This window comes from Prosopis cineraria, unplaced genomic scaffold (assembly GCF_029017545.1).
Source record: "Prosopis cineraria cultivar Desert tree isolate PC_DT_omini unplaced genomic scaffold, ASM2901754v1 PC356, whole genome shotgun sequence".
Lineage (NCBI taxonomy): Eukaryota > Viridiplantae > Streptophyta > Magnoliopsida > Fabales > Fabaceae > Prosopis > Prosopis cineraria.
The window spans coordinates 12,150-37,682 of NW_026555683.1; the positions used below are offsets into that span (position 1 = coordinate 12,150).

Sequence of the window (25,533 nt, forward strand, 5' to 3'; positions counted from 1 at the left end):
ATACAAGTTTATTTTTATAATTTAACTAATTTATTTAGAACTATTGAAAATATAACATATGGTTCAGGGTCAGGAAAAGTCCAAATTTTTTTTTTTTGCTTTCATTTTGGTATCCCGTATTTTTGACCCAAACTAACTCAACTCATATGCATGGAGGTAGGGACTCAACTTCTCTCCATTTTTTCTTCTCTTTATTTCCTCTTTACTTTTCATTTCTATCATTGAATTTATTTTTCAACAGTTAAAATTTGATGTTTCATAAAGTTAATATTAAAATTTAAAATTTTATTGAAAAAATATAATAATAATTTTATGAAACATCAAATTTTAACCGTTAAAAAATAGATCTAATAGTTGAGATGAGAAATGGACAAGAAAGGCAATGGAGAGAAGCTAAATCCAGAGGTAGACCATTAATTTCCTCATATAGAAGAGCAGTGTCTTTTTTTTTTTTAATAAAAAGAAAGAGCAGTATCTTCACTGTCCATTGATATGAAGACGGGTGGATCGCTAGCATTTAGGGGACTCAGAGATAGATTTCAGTAAAACTTCGTTAAAAAGTTAAAACTAGGCCCAAAATCTGGGAGGGAAACGACTGATGGGCCCAAGGTTTGGAGCGTCAAATTTACGAGCCCAAGATATTTTTAATCTCAAATGGAGATTTAAGCCCACGACTTTTGGGTCCATATAGAAAGTAATGATTCATAATGTTTTGCACCCAAGTGAAACTCGACAGTGAACACCTTCCTAAAACGATTTACATCAATTACTATAAAAATACATCCTGATCATGGGATTGGTATCTTTTTACCAACTAATTAAGAAAAAAATTCGGTTATTTTAGTTCAAAATAATAAATTTTTCAACAATTTTCATTATCATGCCAAAAAAATCCTTTAATGGAGTAGTTAAATCCATTGTCTCTCTTTCCATCCTGTGATTAATTAATGTAAAAATACATCCATTAATAACGGCATTTTGTCCTAAAAATTAATGAATATAATAGACCATTCAAATGAAAAATTCTTGCATGGATCCGATATATCATGTCATTCATGCTCTATCCAATAAAAATATAATATATTATACCAATTCAATTAAATAAGATTTAACCTTGCATTATTTTTAATGGCACTTTATTTTTGGAAATGAGTATCACTTTAATTTCTTATCTGTTTTTTCCCTATCATCATAAACGGTAGAATCAGCTTAGATTATTTACAGTTAGATGACATGGCATGTTTTTATTTGATGATTCATGAATAATATGATGCCCCAGGAATTTTTCCATTCAGATGAGATTTCATGAAAAGCAACAAATAAAATTTGGAAAAAATGGTCATAATTTCTGAAATAGAGCGAGTGACAACAAAAAGGTTGGTGATAAAAATGCAGCCGAGTTTGAATAGAGACTCAGGTCTAACCATTTTCATGGAAAAAAACGTGAGAGAAAAGGAAACACTGTCATGAACTTGTGCAAGGGGCGGGACTTTTACGTTGAAATCTGTTAAACCAGCAAGCGTGCATTCTTGTCCAACTGAATGCATGTTCCAAGCGTGCTGACTCAAATTTATTGAAACTTATTTATTTGCTTTTTTGAAAATTTGTAAAAACATATTGAGAGACTATTTATTTTTTTGGCTTTTTCTTTATTAATTGCTAACCTTTATCTTCCTCAACACAAACAAACCGCTCAAAATATTGAGAGACCATCTATAAATCATGGAACCGGACCTATACAATGGCGTCTGGATTAATGGAAATTTTAATTTAGTTCAAATTCTCCATTTACATGCACAAAATTTTATAAATTTAGTTTGATTCAAATTCACTTTTTGTTATAATTTTTTTATAATTTTAAATTTTTTATATCCTTATTATTTAAAATTTCAATTACTTCAAATATGTCATTTTTTTATATTTTTATTTTTATTATTGATATCTGTATGATTCTCGTATCCTTTCTCATATCACCCTCTCATCTCTTGTACATTAAAACATAGAGATAAATTTATTATTTTTAACTTTCTATTTTTTTTTCAAATATCAATTTATCTATTTTTCATTTAAAATTTTTTAAGCTGGATAAATAAAAGATTTTAAATATATATTTAAAAGGTAAGATTTTAAATCTAAAATTTAAGCCCATTAACCCAAGCGATACTTTAAATTACATTAAAATGCCCGTTTCCAAAAATCATGTTACAGATAAATATTTATTGTCAATGTAAGACAAATTACTGAACAATTGCAGAGCTGGCACGGGTATAATGTCAGTTATCGGAGTAAAATACAATAACCACTTTTCTCTTATAACTTAATTACATATATCTTCTCCCTGTTTTAAAAATGCATATAAACATCTTAAGATTAAAATACATATTATATAAACCTCTCTTGTACATTTGAGATTTCATTTTCATCCATTCAATTATTAATTGATTATTAAGTTTGACTTTTAAGCTTTTAATTTAACTAAAATATCTCTCTTTAACATAAAATTTTTTTTGAAAATCTATCTTTGCCAGAAAATATTTTTCGTATACAACTAAACAAATATAATAAATACATTTTCAATTTTTTATTATATTATAAAATTTATTAATTTTTATCATATTATAAAATTTTATTATTTTAATTTTTATCAAAATTGTAAAAACATATTCTTCTTCATCACATAACACAATATAAGTTCAAGAGATTATAAAATTTGTAAACATATTTTCTACAATAAAATTATATAAATGTCAAAATAATATAATTTAGGATTTACTAGGATGAGGAATAAAATAGCAAAATAAATTTTTTATAATATAAATTTTAATTTAAAAATAAGTTTTTAAAATATTTCCAATGCAGTTAACAAATTGAAATAAATTGTGTGTTTGTAAATAGAAAAGAGGTTTGTATAATTAAGATAAAATAAAAGAGTTCTCAGAATATTTTACTCTAATTATAATAACAGGGAAGCAATAGCTGGAAGAAAAAAAAAAGTGAAAGAAAAATAGATTCCATGCATTGCGGAAAAGACAAGGCCGAGTTAATTGCTTACGTTGAGTTTGGTTTTCGTGAATCACGCTTAAAAGACCCATCGATACGCAAGTCGTTTTGTTGGCGTGTGCGGGAAGAATGAAAGCAGGCGTTGCGTTGCGGGAATGCCACGTCCACACAGTACGCACAAACACTCCCACCATGCGCTTGCCTTTTGCTTGCACGCTTCCTCTACCCTCCTCTTCAGCAATGCCCACACCCCTTGCACGTGGACTCCATCACCACCCTCCTAGCAAAGAAAAAATTTACTACAAAATTCCTTATAAATATTTTATATGTCATGAAGTCTCATATAAAATACACAAATTACTTTCAAGTCACATTTTATTTATCTATTAATAAATTTTATGTGTGATTATTAAAATACTCTAATGTTACTTTAACTTTTTTAAAAAAGAAGTCATCCAATCCCATCCACCAGCGAGCTCGAGTTACTAGTCGTGGATGGGTTGACTTTAAAAAAATATTTTGGTAATTATTTATAATATTTATTGATAAATAAATTATTTCTGACTTAGGGTAAATTGAACATTTCATGGAACCTTATGGAATTAGAATCCTTACAAAGATTTTGTAGTGATTTTTTTGAAAAGAAATATTTTATTATTATTTTATTTAATGCATCGTGCACGCTATCTGATACACTTTGTGACTCCCACGTCTCGGCGCCTCTATTGCATGCATCTTCTACCGCTGCACCGACTCGTTTGGAACTATGTGCTCCTCTTTTCAAAATCAAGGGCCCAATCGACAACCCCCACGAAATAAATCAACACGTTGTGATCCAAACTTTGAATGAATGAATTCATGGGGACTAACAGGTGTTCTAACCTCACAAAGGTTGATTTCCAATCCCCATTGCCATTTACTTTAATTTTGCTGGATTTCTGAAATTCAAAGACTAACAACGCGAGAGTGCGCCGGTGAAGATGGACAGAATTTCATTGATTTTATTTATGGTGCGTTAGAGTTCAGTGTTAGTACAGTGGTCATCATTCCACCTAGCTCACCACTCTTTTAGGGTGCACAATTAACTAGTGTGATTAACACTAATCACACATTAATACTATAATATTCCAACAATACTACCCTAAACACAACAAACTGATAGCAGAAATTAAAATCAAAATCCATGGGAACAGAGAGTCATACATCTCCCGCTGCAGCATTTTTGTTCATTTACTCGGTTTCGTTTCAAGTTTCCAAAGAAACAAATAAAGCGCATATAAAAGTCCTTATCTGAAGTAACTCGAATATGATAAGATGACCGTGCAAATTGAAATGAAAGCGAAAGTGGATATCCACAAAGAGTAATAACATATTCCAAAATTGTACCCATTCCTTTGTTAAGTTACGTCGTAGATGGGTTCCCCTCAACGTGAACGCATCGTGCTCGTCAACGTACCTCCCTAGTCGGTGGATCATACAATTAAAATGTCATGCGTATTCACGACAAAATTGGATTTTTTTTAAAATCAAAATTTGATAAAATATTCACATTAAATGTGATTATGTTTCAAACAAGATTGCTTCCTATTAGTCAAGGACACCTGTGAGCATATAAATAAAATATTCTTTTATTTTTATATATAAGATATTTTTAATTAAATCATAAATATGAATAAAAATTTGTTATTTATTTAAAATTTTATTAAATCATAGTTATTTTTTAATTTTATCTTTAATAATATCAACTAATAATGTGATGTTAGTGGGTCTCTTTTTATTTAAAAACAAAATAAGTCCTTAAAAAATAACTTACATGCAGGGGTCGAAGAGAGAATAAAATGTAGTATTTCCTCTGTTCTAAATTATAAAAATTTTTTAAAAAAATTTAACATTTTAAAATATAAGTCACTTTCATAAAAATAAGATTTTATTAATAATACTTTTTTAATATTATCATTTTTATATATTCTCTCTTTTAACTATTTTTTTATTAGTGGAATATTAAATGAAGAGTATTTTAAAAATTTATATTTTTATTTTAAAAAAATAAAATTATAAAGTATATTTAATAAGTGTTATTAATATATAAAATTTTATTTAAAAATATTTTATAATTTAAAACGAAAAAAAGTAAGATATATAATAAAAAGAATTGAAGCATGATAAAAACAGAAAAGAGAGACATGGAGTCGTGGGCGTGAGGGCTAGTGGGAGATTAGAAGCAAGCTTCTGGAAAGAGTAAAGTCAAAATTAGGGAACGATGAGAAGTGAGAGTGAGGAGCGTGGACCGTAAATGGAGAATGGTCTGGCAGAAAGGGCCGCACTCAGACGTGGAAGAGAAGAGCACGTGCCCGGAGTGTGGACCCCATCCGCTGTCCAGAACATGTCGGAAGGCTCTCATTTCTGCTACAGCCGCCAATGACGACCACGTGTTCCCCCTCAGCAGCTGTATGTCGCCCTCGAAGACTAACATGCTTGGACGGAGCTTCCAGCACCGGAGTGGTCCTCCGGTGCAAAGAGGCAAGTTATTAAAGCAAACCGACCACCTCCCGGACATATTTGCCCCTCTTCCTTCCTCCTATTTTCGCTCCGCCCCACATCCCTGCTTTTGCTTCTTTTCTGTTTGGATTAAAATTGAGACACGGTATATCAAGGGACATACTTTAAAGTGGGCATTTGTGTAGTTTAAACAAAAATGGGTTTTTTAATCAGTGATTTAAACAAAAAAAATCAACCTAAATTCCAAGAAAAAGACTCGGTCAAACGAGCACCGAGAAATCTCTCTAGTTTTTAAACTATTATTTAAACTGTTGATACATAAAATCATAATTTCAATGGGTTTTAAATCTTGAAAAATTACGATTATTATTTGTGAATATCTCAAAGACATGGGCTGGCCCTTAGACAATGAAATGCTTTGTAAATAGGCCGTGCCATCAATTTTACAAATTGTGCATGAGAAATCCATAGTATTTTGCAAGTATGCTTTAGATTCCATGTAATAACTGCAGCAGTTTAGCCATTATAAAAAGAGGATCAAACCATAAAAAGGAGGTTGAGCAGATGAACCCAAATGTGAATCTTTTTTTTACATCTGTGGCTTTTATATTCATTAGATAGCATTTGTGTAGCTTTAATTTCATTTAACCTTATAATCTTTAATATTTTGTAATTCTTTAGCATTATTCAAACATTTGTTATTCTACTCTTATATATTTTTTATATATGAGTAAACTGTAGTAGGAGAATTCAAAAACTCTTTGTTATTAATTAACACTCAGTGTTTCTAGTATACTTGATATTTTATTGATTCCGACCAATATTTTATTTCTCTAGTTTTTTGGTTAAATTTTATTTTCCGTACCAAAATTATTTCAAAGTTCAAAATATCTAAAACATGCTAGGAACCTTGGGTTTCGGCTAACATAGCAGCATTCTTGAGCTTGCTCAAGTTGCAGGATTGAATCATGCCTGTAAATGTTTCAATATTTGCCTACTCAAAATATATATATACATATATTTCCTTCATTAAAAAATATTTTTTAAAGAGTTGGATGTTAAAAAATATAAGACATTTTTAATCTTTTAAGATGTAATCATTGTATTTTTTTTTAAAATATTCCTATTAATAATAATTTTATATTTATTATAAGTTGTTTAATAAAAATAAATATAAAAAGATAAGACTAATTTAAAAGTAAGTAATTATTTTATTAAAGGATAAAATTTAATTAAAAATATTTTATATTTTTTAAAAAAGGAAGTATTTAAAACATGCCACGACGTCATTCCGAGAACATGCAGGACCCACAACGACGTAATTTTGCCTCCAAATGGCACACGACCCAACTGGCCGAGGCAAACTCGCCTGCCCAAGTGGATAATTGCATTTTTACATGCGCACCTTTGCTCCATTCATTCCAAACAAAATTACTATAAGGATTAATTAATTATTCAAGTGAATCTTTTTTCTCCCCAACAAATCTTATAACTTAATCCCGTATCCATCATTCAATTAATTTCCCTCTATTTCTTGCATCTATTCATTTTAAAATTAACAAATGAAAAAATTATTTATCTTCAGCACATCACTTGTTCAATCAATTTTTATATTCCAATCTATATAAATTTGTTGAATATATCTTTTAAGAATTTACCCGTTTTCCGAATATTATAAAAAGTTTAAAAAAAATGTGTACCAGAGTCGGTGACATCATGTGGCGAAGAAATTTGACTGAAGGAAACAAAAATTACATAAAACCAAAAGGGTCATATTCCTTTTGATTTATGTGTTTATAAATTTATGTTTTATATGGATACCAATATTTTCAAAATTGAACTGTATACTGAACCAAAAAGATCAATTATTCATGGTTCTTATAGTTTAATTAAGTTGGATTAATAATTAAACCAATGACATAATAATTAAATTAAAAAAATACATATGTATATAATAATTTAAATCTAAGAAATAAATATAAAATTGCTACTTAATTTAAAAATAAAACTAAATATTTTAAATTTATCATGACTTAACAAGTCATATGATACAATATAATATTAAATGATAAAAAATAGGTCTTTTTTAAAAAAAATAAATTTTTTAACAGCCCGGTTTTTTAAAAATCAAATTCAGTTTCCGACTTGATTTCGATTCTTGATCCAATTGTCGATCCAAAATGACCTAATCTGGCACAACCTCTAAAATTATTCTTACATATTAAACGAACTGAAATCTAAACCAATCAACTTAGGCTGATTGGTTCCATTCGATTTTTTAAATCACTGATGGATAGATTGATGCCGAGGGATGATTTTATAGCTAAAAAGAATAGAGATTCCCGCAATACGTTTCTTCTTCCAGAAGGTTTCTACCAATTATTTTTTGTTGGGTTAGAAGATGTAATATTCATTCGCTTCATGACTTTGAAGGTTAATATATTAATTTTATGGCATGGTCCTCCATCGATAGAGTGTGGGTTGTACGTAGAAGAGGATAGATGGTGAGAGAAAATGGAAGTTTTTCGTGTACTCCGCCGATTTGCTGCTGTCTTTTTCTTTATGTGTGGCTTTATGTAAACAGTGAGGAATATTAAAATGTATAAAAAACGAATGAAAAATTTTGTACAAAACCCAAATACGTCAAGTGTGACTGATTTATACCACAAATTAATTTTATATTTTACGTTAGTATATTGTAATGCAGTGATGATTTTATAACTTTGTTGGCCTGAGGTGATGATTTTAACCTTTCATTATTACTCAAAGAATACACAGTACAGACAACTGTTAAGCGTTTCTTCTTCTGGAAGCTTTCTCCCATATTTTTGTTTATTGGCGAGAATACAAGGCAATGATAAAGCAGATAAGCACGATAGCATGGTTAACTGTTGGTGCCGAAACAATAATCAATGTTTCAATTATTGATGATTATGTGTTTTTTCTGTGTAGTGCGTTCATTCTGTTGACCCCAGTGGCTCCGCTGTGCTTTTGGGTAACTAATTATTAAAAGCCTTAAATCCAATTAAGCCATCGCATTTACAGGCCTTTCCTCCTTAAAAAAGATTCAGATAATCATTTACTTTTTAAATTAATTGAAGATAAATATGAATCAGCACGATCAATTACCAATTAAAATAATAAACCCATTGATGGCTCCCACCTGCTCTAATCTTTTATTGCCCAACTTGTTCATTGATGACATCACCAAAAATCCCATCCTTTTTTCTTACCATTTCTTTGCCCTTTTCATCTCTTACCAGATTTGTTATAATGGCAACCAAGGTTAGTCAAACTTGCGAGACAGGAATATCAATTCAAATTATAAACTTAGATAATATACTTTATCTTTATTAATAAATATTTATTAAAAATATATGATTAAATAATTAAAATATAAAATATAATCATACTTTAATTTAAATATATTTTAAATACAAGTCATTGAAATTAAATTTATCTGCATTAACATATAATCATACCAAACAAAATTTTTTCATAATAGATTAATTAATTCTTGGTATTTTTTATTTTCTTTTTTATCAATATTAATTTTTGCTTTTTAAGTTTTTTTTTCTCTTTGAATCAGGTTCTATCACTTCTATGAATCGAGTTTTATATAATATATTCTTAACTCACTCATCAACTTGGTAAAAAATTGATGAGCTTAAAAAATTTAATTAAGTTTACATTTAGTTCAAATTTATGAATTGGTTGACATAATTTTAAAATATAGAAATATAAAAACAATAAATTTATGTATTTAATTAAGTTTGTATTTAATTAAAATTTATGAATAAGTTGATATAATTTTGTGAGCTAAAAACTCAAAATCGTTAGATTTGGAGAGTCAACCCGATAGTTTGACAACAATGATAGCAACTAAGTCTTAAAAAAATTAATTAATTTAATTTAAGTTTTAACTAATTTCAAAATACTAACAAAGCCCGGTACATTTTTTTGACAAATCTGGTTGTAGGAGAATTGACTTAAATACCCTTAAATTGAATACATGGTTAAAATTTAAAAAAAATGTAAAGCTATCAAAGGTAACTTTAACACTTCTCTGACATTTAACAGTAATTTCCTTTGATTTAGCAATGCATTTTTCAGTTTTATTAAAAAAATTTTACTTTTTTTTATTAGAGAAAATAGGAGCTAACGGCATGAGGTTAAAAATCGGCACTGCAACCCCCCACTTAGAAGGAGTTGACATGTTACTAGATTATAAAACCATTGGCTTCTCTAACAATTTACTAAATGAACCATCAAACATTCTAATTAACTAGTTATGAGTTGATCGAGTTTAATCAAATATATCTAATTTGAGCCTCGGATATATAATAACAATTAAATTTTTGGTGGGAGTTATGTCTTGTAAAGATGCGCTCACAAGTTACCAATTAGATTAGTTTTGATCAAAGATATGAGATACCGGGATGAAAGTTAAAAAAAAAAAAATCCCCAAGAAAAAAATGTATGCAATTGCTGAATCTAATCCTATCTAATATATAATATTTTTACCGTTAAAGAGATAAAATCCTACCATATAAAGGGTGAGTATAGTTGAGGGAGATTACTGGGGACAGAACATAGAGAATGATACCTTGTGCTTGCAGATTTGTGTCATTTCCTTTAAGAGAGGATCATATTCCTTTCCCTGCCCAAGATCACTGAAGCATATTTCTTAAGAATATAAATCACGGCCAACCACTAACTATGGTTACTTTTTTCCCCCCCTTTTCTTTTGTTTTTTGTGGGCTTTTCTTAAACTTGTCAATTCTCATCTCCCGGTCTCCCCTGAAGAGTGAAGATCGTCTAGATTCATTGGTGCCAAAACATTGCCAAATTTACATCAATGAACTGAAATCCACCGGCTCATCACAGAAGTTTCTAATCTCTGTTTTATTTTAATCCTAAATCCCCATTTAGGAATATGATTACTGGCAATTGGACGTTCCGTCATTAGCGGATTGATTTGAGGTCAAAACCGTAACTTACCACCCCGGCCCCATTTCCGGCCCTCTCACCCTTCAGCAATATCCTACACAACACAAGTAGCTCCAGGAAAAGAACACACCGGACAGATTCTTCGGAGATAAATCCAAGTCGCAGCCTTCGTTTAATTTCCAATCGCATTTGACTGTCTCTCCCTCTTTCCTCGAAAATCAATCGCGTGAACTTGTTGTAAATTCCCCTCTATTTAGGCTCTTTTCTTTCTATACCTCTGTTCTAAAAAATCTGTATATACATCCCTGTTCATTTTCTTCCTCATGCTTCTCAAATCGGCGCTGGATCTTTAAATTGTTCAAATTTGTTGCTGTACAGACACATATCAAATTGTCTGTCTGCTTCTTTTCTGGCAGTGGGTTTTACAAAACTGTCCATAGGCGTAGAAAAGAAGAAGTCTTTGTCGCTGAAAATCATTGCAGCTTGAAGAAATTGCTTGTGTGTTTCCGGGGAGAAATTAAATAGTTTGCTGATTCATATATTTGACTTTATATTTTTTTAAAGAATTATATTTATTGTTAGTTTGGGATCACAAACCAGTCATATTAGGCGAAGCGAAGAAGAAACATGACGGTGTCTACTATAGCTTTATGTGCTAGCCCACCGAGCAGTGTGTGCTCCACTGCGCACCCTTGCCATATCAACACCTATGCATCATACGATTTCGACTTGGGTTCGCGATCGTCCTCATCGTCGTCTTCCACGACGGCGTCCACATCTCAGAAACCGGGAATGAGTGGCCTCTCGTGCTTATTCTCCTCGCCGACGGTGAAGCCCGTTCCTTTGTCGAGCTTTTCCGGTGGCGGAGAGGAATTGGGTTCTTTGTCTGAATTGAAGGAGCTGAGCAGCTCCTTTTCCTATTCGCCGAGCAAATTTGTTGGATCTTCTTGGAAAAGAGATCAGAGCCCCGTTTCGGTATTCCAAGGACCCGTTTCATGTAGTAGCAGTAGCGTTTCTGGTTCCGCAAGGAGTTCCCCAATGAGGATCGGAGGCGATAGCTCGATTCGATGTCGGGACAGTGGATTGTTAGATGGCTTTGTGAGAAATTCATTGGGTTCATGCTTGGATTACAATTCGCGAAGTTTCGAGTTTCGTGGTGGTGTCTTAGATTTGGGTTCTTCATCTTCCATAGCGGATGAACTGACCTTTAATTTGGAGGATTCTTTTGTCGGGGTAACTTTCGAGCCGTACGCTAGAGAATTGCTTGTGGGTGCCCAGTTGAAACACAAGATCTTTTGTGAAGAATTCGTCATTAAGGCTTTCTGCGAAGCCGAGAGAGCGCATAGAGGGCAGGTAAATTAATCGAAATACATCATTTTTATGCATGGATCATATGGTTTGTGGTTATATTGTTGTGAGTTGAAAGATTTTGAATATTTCTATGTAGATGCGAGCTTCTGGTGATCCATATTTGCAGCATTGTGTTGAAACAGCTGTTCTGCTTGCTCTGATTGGTGCCAATTCCACAGTTTTGGCTGCAGGGCTTTTGCACGATTCACTTGATGACTCGTTTTTGACTTACGATTACATCTTTGGGGTTTTTGGCGCTGGGGTTGCTGATTTAGTTGAAGGGGTGAGGAGAATATCTCTTGAGATGTAAATCAATCTGGTGTTCGTTAAATTTTGTTCCGAATTTGCATTGAATTTGATATTGGATGTTCATCTTAAATAATCCTTCTCTTAATCTCCACTCATTAAGCAAGTTCTTAAAAAGTGTTATTTTTTATTTTCATTGTCTCATTTTCATGATCATTGTAGCTTGAGTTTCTAATAGCCTGGTGACATTACTTTTCAACTTGTGAATCAAATCACTGTTTATCCTCCTGTATGATAGCGCAGAATTTTCTGTTCATCTCGCATTCTATGAACAGCGTTGATGATTTATTATCTGTTCTGTTGCTTGCAATTGAGGAATCTATACTGAAAATTGCCCGTAGCTGTTATGCATGTAATGAATTTTGAATGTTGAGTGTCTGATCCCTCGAGAGTTCTTTCTAATTTCTCTATGGTATTTTAGGTTTCTAAGCTAAGTCACTTGAGCAAGCTTGCACGAGAGAACAATACAGCCAGCAAGTCAGTTGAGGCGGATCGGCTGCATACCATGTTCCTTGCCATGGTTGATGCAAGAGCTGTTCTCATCAAATTGGCAGATCGCTTGCACAATATGATGACACTAGATGCTCTGCCAGTGGCCAAGCGGCAAAGGTTTGCGAAGGAGACCTTGGAGATTTTTGCACCTTTGGCCAATCGATTGGGAATATCTAGTTGGAAGGAGCAATTGGAGAACTTGTGTTTCAAGCATCTCAATCCAGAACAGCATCAGGAAATTTCTTCAAAGCTTGTGGAATCATTCGATGATGCAATGATCACTTCTGCTATAGAGAAATTAGAGCAAGCACTTAAAGATGAGGGAATTTCTTACCATGTCCTTTCTGGGCGGCACAAGAGCCTGTATAGCATTTATTGCAAAATGCTGAAGTACGTACCACCTCTCCCTTAATTTGTTTTGTACTTGCTACTTGCGGCAGAGTATGAGCGAAGGATTCTCAAATGTTTATTGATGCATGTATATACTTGCAGGAAAAAGCTAACCATGAATGACATTCATGATATTTATGGGCTGCGCCTGATTGTTGACAAGGAGGAGGACTGTTATAAAGCCTTGACAGTTGTTCACTGGTTATGGTCTGAGGTACCTGGAAAGTTCAAAGACTACATTCAACATCCTAAGTTCAATGGGTATGTAATAGGTAACTTAGGATCGGTTCTCTGAAGTCTAAACTTGCATTTGGTTATCCATATTTTGTCTGATTCTTTCATTTTGTGACTATAGGTATAAATCTCTGCATGCTGTTGTGATGGGTGAAGGCAAGCTTCCCCTTGAAGTACAAATCCGGACAAAAGAGATGCATCTGCAAGCAGAATTTGGATTTGCTGCTCATTGGAGATACAAGGAAGGTGATTGCCAGCATTCTTCATTTGTGCTTCAGATGGTTGAGTGGGCTCGATGGGTTGTCACCTGGCATTGTGAGACAATGAATAAAGATTGTTCGGCTGTGGGATGTGCCGATTCAATCAAGCCGCCATGCAAGTTCCCTTCCCATGCTGATGATTGCCCACATTCTTACAAGCCCCATTGTGGTCAGGATGGCCCTGTGTTCATCATCTTGATCGAGAATGATAAGGTTTGTGTCACATATTTACACACCTGAATTCCATGTTTTATTTTCTGGCCAGGTTTTGATTTTTAGAACTTTTTAGGTTTCTTGCACAGTATGATAAGGTTTTATTTGCTTACAACGTCCTATCATGTAAATAGTTTGTACTCATTGTGCCTGTCTTGGCGTGTACACATGCAGATGTCAGTCCAAGAGTTTCCTGCAAACTCGACGGTGATGGACTTGCTGGAAAGAGCTGGGCGAGGAAGCTCTAAATGGACCCCATACAGATTTCCATTGAAAGAAGAACTAAGGCCAAGACTGAACTATGACCCTGTGAGTGATCCCAAGTGTAAGTTGAATATGGGAGATGTGGTGGAGCTTACACCTGCCATACCTGACAAGTCTCTGACAGAATATAGGGAAGAAATCCAGCGTATGTATAATAGACAGTTAACTGTACCTGCACCTGCTTCAACTGGCATGGTTGGCTCAAGAAGCTGACCGTTGTTTGGTTTTAACATGACAAAGATACTATAGTTAGCGACACTTAATTGCACAAATGCATATTTGTACAGAACACCTCTATTTTTCCGCCATCAACTCGCTAACTTCGATTCAATGATAATGCTCCGGATGATTGAGGGCACATGCTCATTGTTCACTCGCATCTTCACATTTAATGTCAAAGAAATCGATTTGGTTGACAGAGAGAAAGCGAAGATAATGAGATCCTCTGAAAATCTAGGGCGGTTGAGCTCCGTTTGTTAAGATCGAAAAGCCAGTGTGTCCTCTTCTGGGAGGCAATGTAAAGCTAATTCTAAGATTATATTACAATCAAGAGAGTTGGTAAGATAAAATTTATTTTTTATTTTTTGTTAATAACAAAATAACTTTGTTTACATTTTTTAACCTAAATTGTTATGCTCTTTTCCCACCCAAAAAAAAAACAAAAAAACAAAAGACCTGTTAGGCCATGCTGAATAATGCTCAAGCAGAAAGCCTTGAGCAGTTGTTTATAATTTGAGGCTTTTAGGTTGAAGGAAGAAAGCCCAGTAAAGGAAAGTCCATTTTTTGTTAAGAAGTGGGGTTTTTTAGCCCAAAAAAGCAAAGAACTGAGTTTGAAAAGCTGAGGCAAATGTTCCGAACAACATATCCCAGATCCTTGGGCTTCCATCTCATCTCTTTCACTGAAATGGAACAATTAAGTGCAAAGCAACTTGACTTGAGAAACTTTTTTTTTTTTTTGAAATACAAGATCACGATAAAACCACTTGAAAAACTCATTTATGAGATCACCAGTGCGCGGAGGGGTGAAGATTGAATTTACAGATTGACTTTTTTGAGCCAACTCACCGACAAGAAGTTAATCTCCACATTAATGTGGAAAATTAATTACTTAGTGTATACTAAAAATGTGAAGTTTCATTGTCACAACCATGTCCGTTATGTAAGCGAGTTAGTGATCTCCATTAAAATTGATGCAGCAGTGAAACGGTAAATAGATTCTGGACTTGCTTGGACCGTGTCATATGAACTTCAATTCAGCACTCTGAACGAAGACTATTCACGGGGGCCAATATTCACAGCTTTAATTTTTCATTAAGCATGTTCACCAAGTGTACACAATCCCAAAGGTTGTGTTAAAGCCATGGTCATGTCCAATGACAAAGCAGACTCAGTTTTGAGTAAATTACGCCACACAACACAAGAGCGAGCCTTTACACTGGATTTGATCCTATCGTATCTTTCTTACGTTAGATTGCAATATTGGACTTTCATTGACTGGGTCAAAAATGCCTTTGATGCAAAATGAATGCTCATGACCCACCCCTGCTAGCTGGCTTCCTCTACACTCTATAGCTTCTGCAGTAACACTGTTTTTAACAGTTTCAACTTTGAAACGCGTCCGCAGTTTATTGCCGTTCTGTCTTTGAGATTCTTTGCAAGGGAGAAAAAGATAGTCTGCTTGCTTGGTACCTCCCTGTCACAGGAACCTAATACAGACAACCAAGTATAAATGCTTCAAGCTCGTTTAATGACACCAAAAAATAATTTACGTGAAAAAATAGCTTTGAAACAGCGAATCAATGTCAAAGAGTCGTACATGTTGTGCTTGCATATACATATGTACACACACTCTATAAAGGCAAAAGTTAGTTGACTTGTGATAGGAACCAAGTGAACCTAGAGACAAAAATTCACAGCTTGTAGGTGAGGAGCACATGCGGTTAAAGTCTTTTAGGCAGCCTAGCTGGCTAGGAAAGAGTAGCCACATTAAAAACCCTAGGACTAACCCGTCACCATGCCCTAAAAAGCAAACTTTACTCATTCCACAAACAGAACGATATGAGTTTTATATATTAAGATGATGATGGGCATCCAGGAAAAGCCCTCCTTTGCCAACCGCAAGCAGACCAACTGTTAATTAAATGGACTTGGATGGTAATGTGTTGATAATAACTTTCTGGTAACTCGTATTACATGTTATCATCCAAATTATGTTTAAGGAGTTTCGAAGTCCTTTCATTTGACTCATCCATCATTGTTGGTACTAAGATGCCATGTTACTTTTAAAAAGCTAGCAACATCAAGGACTGATGAAAACAAAAAAATGATGATGGCTGAAATATAATGAGAACTTATAGAGAATAATTTCTCGTAACCCCAACTCTTATGTCTCGTATACTCCACAGAGAAAGTGATGAGAGAATCAGAAAAAATACCGTTGAGTTTTTATATATTACACACATATCCCTGCTTTTCTCTGGCAGTTCCACACGCAGAGTCATCGACCATGAATAAGGTTTATCCCATATCCTGATTATATATCCAATTTCTCCACGATAAGGAATGAGAAGGGGAAGCAATATTTTCCGTACACAAAATAGTATGCCGATGTGACGTCACATAGAAGGTGATGCACGGCCTGTGTAGAAATGTAAACGTGGAAGCAAAAAAAAAAAAAAACCAAAGAACTAGGAGACAACGGCACTTGTGATAAGCCGTAGAAAGGTTCAACACTTTTGACTTAACGTTTTTGAATTCGAATTTGGAAATAAAACAAATCATAGAAGAGTTTGCATGATTAATTAAGCTGATATTTAGAGTTTAGTATTGTCACCAACTTGCATGGGTCGTAATAGATTAATGTAATGCAGTCACATAAAAATGACATATCGAGTTCGAGTGTATGAATCCATGTGAATATACATAAAACACTTTTGAAATCTTCAATTGAGTATGATAATATTTACATTTAATATCATCTTAAAAAAGAAAAAAAAGAATTGAGGGAAAGAGAGAGATGGAGCTAAGTGTAGGGAAATGAATGAAGGTGGCGGAGGGAAGGACAGAGTTTTATTACTTTCCTTACCTGACACCTCCTGCCCACTCCTTTCACTTCCCAACTTAATTACAAACAAACAAATTCTACTTCCTGTCTCCTTTATTTAGCCATCAGTTTCTAACATGTTTTCATTAAAATTCAGGAAAATCACGATCACATGCCATTGAGCACGATTATTTGCTTTGCAAGATTAAAATAATTTTGATATTACGCTATCGAATTAAAAGATTTAAATATAATCCCTCATATATGTTATTTGTATTGAGAAAATTAATTATTGTTAAAATGTAAATAATTTTTTAATACAAATTTATTTACTAAATTATAGTATTTATTTCTCCCCATCACCAAGTTAATTTTTAGAATTATTAATAAAAAATTGATTATTACTAAAATGAAATTAGAATTGTTTTATTTTTTTTAATAGAGACTTGTTATTAAAAGAGTATATATAATTATGTGAGGATAATTTTATCTTTTCACAGTAAATTTTAATTACATTTAAGTCTTTTGATCTTACAAAATAAATATTAAAATTATTTAATCACGTAGAGTAATTAATTGTTTCTAATGATCTTTAATTGTGATTTTTTCTTAAAACTTCAGTTGAGTTGGGTCTTAGTAACTTGCTTGGACCAATACATGTTTTTAAGCTCACAATTACAAATTACAAAGTTCTCATACTGGTAGTGCGATTTAAAATCATGACTTTGTGGGTCATTAACCAAATCATTATTAACTGAGCAAAATTTTATTGGTTAACCATCTCTCTAACTCCCTTCCTTCCTTCCGAAACATAATAATCATTCTCATATTACTAAAATAAACTCCAAATTAAGCCATCAGCACTTTTATTACTTTCCTGATTGAAGTGCTCGTTTCCCTTATTGAACCACAAAAACCTACTAATAATTTGCTCATGACCTAATCACCAAAATGTTTACGTGGCAACCTTCTGGTTCTGGTTAAAAGGGGATCGTGTTGAATGTGCAAACTTGCGGGAGGTTATGATGAGCAAACTAGAACCACATCTACTTTATAATAAATTAATGAACAACATTGCTGGAAAATTAGGAGCGAAACGCATCAGTTATTGCCAACCAAAACAAACAAAAACCAAAAAGATTGTACAAAAGATAACTGAATTGTATAAACATTATTTCTTTGTAACTTCGAAATTCATGTTGGGTAATTTAAAATTTGTTTTTTAGAAACACTGACTAATTTTGATTGAACTTTTTAATTTATGTAAAGTTACTACTGATAAGTTCTTGTAATAATAAAGTAATAATGTAATATACCAACAATGTGACTATTTTTAAAAGAAAAAATAATAATAAAATCTTTTTAAAATATATAAATGACAATTTAATTACTCAAAATATTATAATTTTTCTGAAGTCTTTAAAAACTTTTTTGTCATTAATGAATTTATATAAATTATTAAATTACCCTTGTTGAAAATAAATGATTCACAACTTTTCTTTTTATATTTACAACTTTTGTTTTTAATTCGCAACAATGCAACAGTAAATCATAATTTTGCATGTTAAATTTTTTATTTATTATTACATTATTATAAATATAAAAAAAAGTTGTACATATAAAAAAATTGTGAATTATTTTTTTAATAAGAATAATTTAATAATTTATATAAATTTATTAATAATAAAAAACTCCTTAAAAATTCAAAAAAATTTATAGTATTTTAAACAATTAAATTATTATTTATATATTTAAAAAATATTTTATTATTATTATTTTTTTAAAATGTCTTCAAATATCCAAAATTTCATTAGTATAAAGGCAAACCTTGCTGTAGTCTGTAGTGTCTTGAAGCCGAGGAGCTTACGCTTCAAACATAATCAGATGACACTATTTTCCAGGACGTAATATGAAGAGACAGCAAACCCAAAGGTGCATGGTCCTCCTTTATTTGAATTTTATTAATTTTGCTTTCTTACGTTTTGTTCACTTATTTATGGATTTTTGCAAACATGTCAGAGACTACGGCAGCAGCGGCAGGACAAAGAGACAAAACCCATTAGATGTTCAGTCACTATAACTTACAAGAGCAAGAGCGCACTCACACTCTCACTCACCCGCTCACAAAGCCCAGCAGTAGTATGTCATCAGGGAGCCATTAGTCTCGACTCTTATCCATGCACAGGAAGAAGATTCTTAGCCAATGACTCCCTCAAATAAGCCCTTCACTTCAGAAACAAAAAGAAATCCATGTCCTTTTTGTCTTTGAAATCTCTCGAGTTCTGCTTCATCACTGCATAGTTACAATATATATTTATATATAAAGCCTTTGGTGTCGAAAATGATAAGTCAAACAAGTGTAACAAACAGATCTCCTTTTACAGCAATTCAATGGCAGGAACTTGAACAACAAGCTCTTATTTTTAAATACCTGGTCTCAGGGAGCCCAATCCCACCTGATCTCATTTACTCTGTCAAAAGAAGCCTAGACTCTTCACTGTCTTCTTCTTCTTCAAGGCTCTTCCCCTTCCATCCAAGTAGGAATGAAGCATGTTATTTCGTGGTTATTAAAGATTATGTTTCAGTTTTTATTCTCTTTTACTTCTTCTTTTTAATCTATATTGCTGCAGTTGGATGGGGATGCCTAGAAATGGGATATGGCAGAAAAGTAGACCCAGAGCCAGGGAGGTGCAGAAGAACAGATGGCAAGAAATGGAGATGCTCAAAGGAAGCCTATCCGGACTCAAAATACTGTGAGAGGCACATGCACAGGGGGAGAAACCGTTCAAGAAAGCCTGTGGAAATTTCTTCAGCAACAGCAACAACTGGAATTTCAACAAACACATCACAGCCAGTCTCTTCATCATGTAGTAACACAAGCCTTACCATGATCAATCCCAATCCACCCTCAACAACTTCTTTCCCTCTCGCTATATTGCCCTCTTCTATGCCCTCTGATTCCCAACCTTATTATTCCCATATTTACCAAAACTCTTCTCTCAGCCCCTTGTTCTACACCCATTCAACCTCATGTAGACCTCTGGACTATGATTTTCCTTCTCAAAAAAGCAATACCCACCAGCTATTTTTAGACTCTGGATCTTATTCTAGGGATGAGTACTATAGGTTTGTCTGGAACGAAGGGTTAACTTCTTATTAAGTTCTTTGTATTGGTTATAATTAGTAACCGAGTTTTTTTCCACCAGGCATGTTCATGGAATGAGGGGAGGTGTGGATGAAAGAGCTTTCTTCCCAGAAGCCTCAGGGGGCGTTAGGAGCTTTCCTGATTCCTATCAACAATTACCAATGAGCTCCTGTGAACCTCATTCAAAGTCACAGTTCCCAAACATGAATGATAATCCAACTCCAAGGCAACAAGAAGGGCAACATTGCTTTGTTCTGGAAAGAGACTTCAAATCACCAGGACAACTAAAGCATGAGAGTGAAACTGAGATGACCCAGAGATCCCTTCATCATTTCTTTGGTGAATGGCCTCCAAAGGACACAGATTCCTGGCTTGATCTTGCTTCAAATTCCAGAATCCCCTAAGGTAATGTTTTATTTTCTAGGCTTCCTCTTCTTCATGTACTTGGCGCCTTAATATTCCCTTCTATGCTTATCTATATAATCTGTGTAGTTCTTTTAATTTATTTAACCTCCTTTTTCTGGGCAGATGAATGATAAGACTCGTGAAGCGGTACCGCAGATAAAAGATCTTTGTATAGCAGGGGTAGCTTTCTTTTGCAAAAGAATGGTCTTTGTTGAGTTATGTAGGGGGCCACAGGAAGAGGATCTGTTATCTGTGCCCGTACTTTTCGTGATATTTATGTATTTACTTTCTTCTCCGCGAAGGGAAAAAAGTTGTCTCAGATTTGCACAGTTTGTTGTTTGACTGGAAAGCATAGTGTTGTTACTCCGCAGTCTCTACTTTTATAATAGCTTCTGCTTCTTCTGAATATGTCCATGGACCAACACACAACATGTGGAATGAATAACAAGTAAATTGTACCAACACTCTGAGGGATACACTAGCTCCCTGAAGCCCTCCTGGCTCCTGAACAGAAAACTACAAAATTCTCTGTCGCTACTCAGATTTCACAGCTAGGGTTTCAGTTTCAAAGTTTAATCAAACAGTGGTTCACATATTTATGCTTTCGTTAGACTCAAACGACTCCTTGATTCTGCTTTCTTTCTTTGCCTTCCTTTGGCAACTGGCTTAGGAAAGCAATAATCTAATCTCACAATTGACAGACTAAAAAGCTTACCAAATATTGTGACTAATAAAGTAGTCTGGACAAGAAATTAATTTCTGTTAAAGAGTCCAAGGACCCCCCAGACCTCAATACAAGTAAATTTATAATTAACAAAGTCAAGGTATGCTTAAGTAAGATAAATTGTTCTTAATTATTTGTTGGGGACAGAAAATTTCATCAACTCGATAGTGTTCAGAACGAAAGCATGTCATATTCGGGCATACCCTGCGAATTTCTTGTCCGTTGGGGAAAAGGTTCAAGGAGAACCATTTCAGGAAACACTCGAAATAAATTGAACGAAATAAGACCTTAGTCTCTGCGTTGTTGGAACATATTCTCAGATTCAGCATCCCTCAGAATTGACCAACTAAGCAGAGCCCCCATGATTGTATTCAAGCTACGTTAGACCTTAGTACAAATACAAGATTTTTAAATCACATTTCAACAACGTGTATTTTGTTAGGTCAGTTCGGGTCTGAAAGAGTCGTCCCCTCCGTGCACGCAATCTCCTTGGCTTGGCCAACCAAGAACACAGTCCACACGAAATATCAAACATGAAAAAAAGTAAACACTATTTCACCTCTTTTCAAAGAATTATCATTCCATTGCGCATGCCTGTGCGGGGCTTTACCAGAATGAAATCAAATTTAGCAGAGCATAGTTTATACCAAGCAAATTTCAGGATACCTGTGTGACTCAATCTCTTCTGTGTCCTGACAACTGCCATAGCATGTCATATTTATACCAACTTCAGAGCGATCAACTTCCCTAGATTTTCTCAAAGCATTGACAAGGGAAGATAGTTGAGCGGGAAAGGCACATGAGGACTAAAGTGTGTCCACGTCGCACGTTGAGTGAATGATTGTTAAGCTAACTGAATCAACGAGAGCCCTGCAGATATCAAACCCTAAACCCTGATTCATACTCAATTCTTAACTAGATTCTTTTGTTGCCAATAAAAACAAGTTTTCTTTGTTCAACATTACAATCCTTGATAGTGAGAAATACTACCAAGGTTCCCAGTCCCCCCATCTGGAATGTCACGTAACCTGTGAAGTGCTCAACATCCCATTCGATAAACACCAAACATTTGCTACTGAATTAGAAAGTGTGATCCAATTACAAAACGATAAACAGTGACTGGCAAATGTAGTAACATGAAGCATGAACCAAGTTGCAAGCAAAACACTGTACGCCCCTGATACCTTGTAATACTAAATAGCCGTCAAATCTGCTCACTTTAAAATGCACGACACATAGGACAAGCTTCCAATGCATGATCCATATGCAGAAACTACGGAAAGAGACAAAATACTTCCACAGAGCGCAAGAAGATAGGCATACTCTGACATTTATATTAAGGAGAATACTACACCGCAAGTAAACAAAGGAGAGACTATAGAATATTAACAAGATAGATTATTGGATAAGGTGAGAAAAGAAAGATACATACAATTTATTTGACTAAGATACTCTTACTTATTTTGTTTTATTTTCTGCAATGGCTCTCTTTTATTAATGAAGGGTAAAAATGGTCCAAAAAATAATTAATTTTTCATTGAAATTATAAAGTGAAAAATAGATTTTAAAATAAAACAAATGGAGTGAGTATTGAAGTTTGTTGGAAAGTCATGACAACAAATTATGCGTGGTGAAATGTGCATAATTCAGAGTATACTATTCTATAGAACACATCTATCTAGTGAGCGTTCTAGCAAAGAAATCGCATTGGCTAGGATAAACCTTAAGAATAATCACAGAAATTCCGGTCAACAAAAACACTCAAGAACTAGGAGTAGAAACATTCAGCAACGAGGACAACAGAAAATAGCAAAGGAAAAGAGTAAACAAATGTCATTGTCAAATTTCCATTACTTTCTAACATCATTGTACAGTGAAAATGTCAGGCGAAAAAAGAAAACAAAAGAACTGAAGAGAAATAAAGGGCTTCTTTTAATTATAAGCCATGTAAAGAAACTAATGGAGGGAGTGATACGATCAGAAATGAACATTGAAGACAAGAAAACATCAAGTAACAATACCAATATACAGAAAACTCTGAAGGCCCAAATGGGAACAACGATGCCGCAAGCAATCCACAACTGATGTTCAATTCTTGTACCCCTTGCTTGCTCTGTTCTTGCCAGGTCATACAAAATCTCAGTCAAGAATTTCAATTCTAGCACATTATGAAGAATTGACGAGAGAACTCGCAGAGCAATTTTCCAAAAACAACAAGTTTCATATCTGTCATAAGTCGTTTAAGAGTTGCCTTCGCTTATATATTAATAACCCAATCACCCCGACTTGCGTGACTGCCGCCATACCCAGAAACAATAGCCCAATCTTCTTCCCTGCATTCATAGGGGGCGCCGGTTGCCGGAGTTGGTTAAGGCGGTTGTCGTCATCAGCAGGTGGCGGGAATTTGTCCACCGTCACTTCATTCGTCTGGGAGGCGGGATGTGGTGGAGTAGTCGGTGCAGTTGGTTGTAGCGGCGGCGGCGGCGGCAGTAAAGATCCGGACGGTGGATGTGATGCTGGAGGCGGAGGTGGGGGCGGGAAAGGAGGTTGTGGTGATGGAGGAGGTGGAGGCGATGGCGGCGGAGGGGGAGGAGGAGGAGGAGGCGGCGGCGGCGGGGGTTGAGGAGGAGATGATGCCATTACATTACTACTCTCTATCTTGGATTCAACAAGTAAAACATAAAGGCTAATGGTAAAGCCAAATATTACAAAACTCAAGGTCGAAAATGTTGAATCCATAAAACAACAATCAAAGGATTCCGATATTCAAGAACAATTCGGGAACGGAGGGGTTTTTCGCATCTGGCTATTTCCACCCTTGGCATGTAATTTTGCTTGTCGGGGGAAGACCTTATGGCTATTCAGCTGTAAATGCAAATCCTTGCGTCCCCAAATACGTTGCAGAGAAACCAAGCATACGGGATTATCCCCAAACCTTCGCTCTCTCCCTCTTGAGCACCCGACGAACAAATCCGAAATCTTCGGCGAAGGGTTGTGTCCTTCGTGCCCAGACAAAAGCGGGTCCCTCCTTGTCGAGAAGAAAAGAGAAGTGGTGAAAAAGAATTACCGGAATCAAGTTCAAGCGGAGGGCAACACCGGGCAGTAAATATTCCCAAAAGAGAGAAAGACGAAGATGATGGTGGGGAGAGAAGAAGCCGTCGAATCGAACCCCGCGGTGGATTGAATTTCACGACACTGGGTCCTATCCAGCGTCAGAGAAATTGGAATAGAATTGCAGAGGTAAAAGGAGAATGAAAAAAAGATATCAAAAGATAAATTAATTTAAATTATATTTTAAATGTTAAAAATTAAAAATTTATAATTTAATTTTTTAATTTTATAGATTATGATAAATTTGTAATTTATTTTTTAAGTTTTAATATGATTAAAAAATAAAAAATTATTTTTATTAAAATTTAAAATATAAAATATAAGTTCACTATAATAAAATTATAAAATTAAAGAATGATTTTATAAGTCTTGAAAATTTAACAATTAAAATTTAAATTAAATTAATTGATATTTTAGCACTCCTATGGCATTCTGCCAGATAGAAAGGTCGGGAGAGAGAGAATTCAACGGCTGGGCTAATTTTGGCGAGAAGGTGAGCTAGCCGGAGAGAATCTACAGCACTCGGTCCTGTCATGAGTCATCAAGACTCAGAGAGAGGACCCGAAGGAGGGCGTGGGGCATGTGGTAGTGGTGACATGTCAGCCAAGGCGGACCCGTTACAGTTAGATTGTACGGGGCCCATTGGGTATAATGGTCATATAAAGAGAAGGAAAGTGATGTTAGACTTTTGACTTGAGAGCCCTGGGTTAGATGGGTAGAATTGGATTATTACTCGTTCACTTCTCTTCTGTGTTACAAGGCCACCCTAATTTTACGGCAACTAAAAAAGAATTAAATCATTAATGTTATCTGAAAATAGAATAATTTTTTAATTTTACTCTTATTTAAATAAAAAAATTATAATTTCGCATATTAATGAGCTTGAATAAAAGTAGTATTAAAAAAATGTAATTAATATTATCTCAAATACCTTATATTAAGAATCAAATAATTTTTTCAAAAGGCATCCTATAATAGCCTCTGAGTAATTTAATAACTCTTTCATTTGCTTACCAAATCAAATTAGCTACAACTGATTTATACTCCTTCCAGTCTTTATTATAAGATGCTTTCAACTACCACTATTGCAAAAAAAGCTATATATAGTAGTTATTTTTTGTTATATATACTTCTTCCATTCAAAAAT

General features: G+C 34.1%; 3 protein-coding genes across 4 annotated transcripts; 2 read left to right on the plus strand and 1 right to left on the minus strand.

The window, feature by feature from the left end:
- The first annotated feature begins 10,552 nt into the window (after positions 1–10,552).
- Positions 10,553–14,316, plus strand: LOC129296569 (probable GTP diphosphokinase RSH3, chloroplastic). Its single transcript, XM_054935150.1, has 6 exons — positions 10,553–11,802; positions 11,897–12,082; positions 12,527–12,987; positions 13,090–13,248; positions 13,343–13,694; positions 13,869–14,316. Exons 1-6 carry the CDS (start codon positions 11,077–11,079, stop codon positions 14,169–14,171), a joined length of 2,187 nt encoding a protein of 728 aa, XP_054791125.1. The 5' UTR covers positions 10,553–11,076; the 3' UTR covers positions 14,172–14,316.
- Positions 14,317–19,109: 4,793 nt separating this feature from the next.
- LOC129296566 (growth-regulating factor 5-like) lies at positions 19,110–20,914 on the plus strand. 2 transcript variants are annotated; one of them, XM_054935148.1, is made up of 4 exons: positions 19,110–19,538; positions 19,632–20,127; positions 20,208–20,551; positions 20,675–20,914. In XM_054935148.1, exons 1-3 carry the CDS (start codon positions 19,343–19,345, stop codon positions 20,548–20,550), a joined length of 1,035 nt encoding a protein of 344 aa, XP_054791123.1. In that variant the 5' UTR covers positions 19,110–19,342; the 3' UTR covers position 20,551; positions 20,675–20,914. The 2 variants fall into 2 exon arrangements, with proteins under 2 accessions (XP_054791123.1, XP_054791122.1); XM_054935147.1 differs by having other exon boundaries at positions 19,110–20,127.
- A 2,179-nt stretch (positions 20,915–23,093) lies between these two features.
- LOC129296570 (leucine-rich repeat extensin-like protein 3) lies at positions 23,094–24,491 on the minus strand. Its single transcript, XM_054935151.1, has one exon. It carries the CDS (start codon positions 24,012–24,014, stop codon positions 23,505–23,507), a length of 510 nt encoding a protein of 169 aa, XP_054791126.1. The 5' UTR covers positions 24,015–24,491; the 3' UTR covers positions 23,094–23,504.
- Between the last annotated feature and the right edge of the window lie 1,042 nt (positions 24,492–25,533).

Coding starts and splice junctions, on each gene's coding strand:
- LOC129296566 (XM_054935147.1), top strand. CDS start 19,343: ATGATAAGTCAAACAAGTGTAACAAACAGATCTCCTTTTACAGCAATT. Junction 20,128..20,207: donor TCTAGGGATGAGTACTATAG/GTTTGTCTGGAA, acceptor TTTTTCCACCAG/GCATGTTCATGGAATGAGGG.
- LOC129296570 (XM_054935151.1), bottom strand. CDS start 24,014: ATGGATTCAACATTTTCGACCTTGAGTTTTGTAATATTTGGCTTTACC.
- LOC129296569 (XM_054935150.1), top strand. CDS start 11,077: ATGACGGTGTCTACTATAGCTTTATGTGCTAGCCCACCGAGCAGTGTG. Junction 12,083..12,526: donor TTGCTGATTTAGTTGAAGGG/GTGAGGAGAATA, acceptor ATGGTATTTTAG/GTTTCTAAGCTAAGTCACTT. Junction 13,695..13,868: donor TCTTGATCGAGAATGATAAG/GTTTGTGTCACA, acceptor GTACACATGCAG/ATGTCAGTCCAAGAGTTTCC.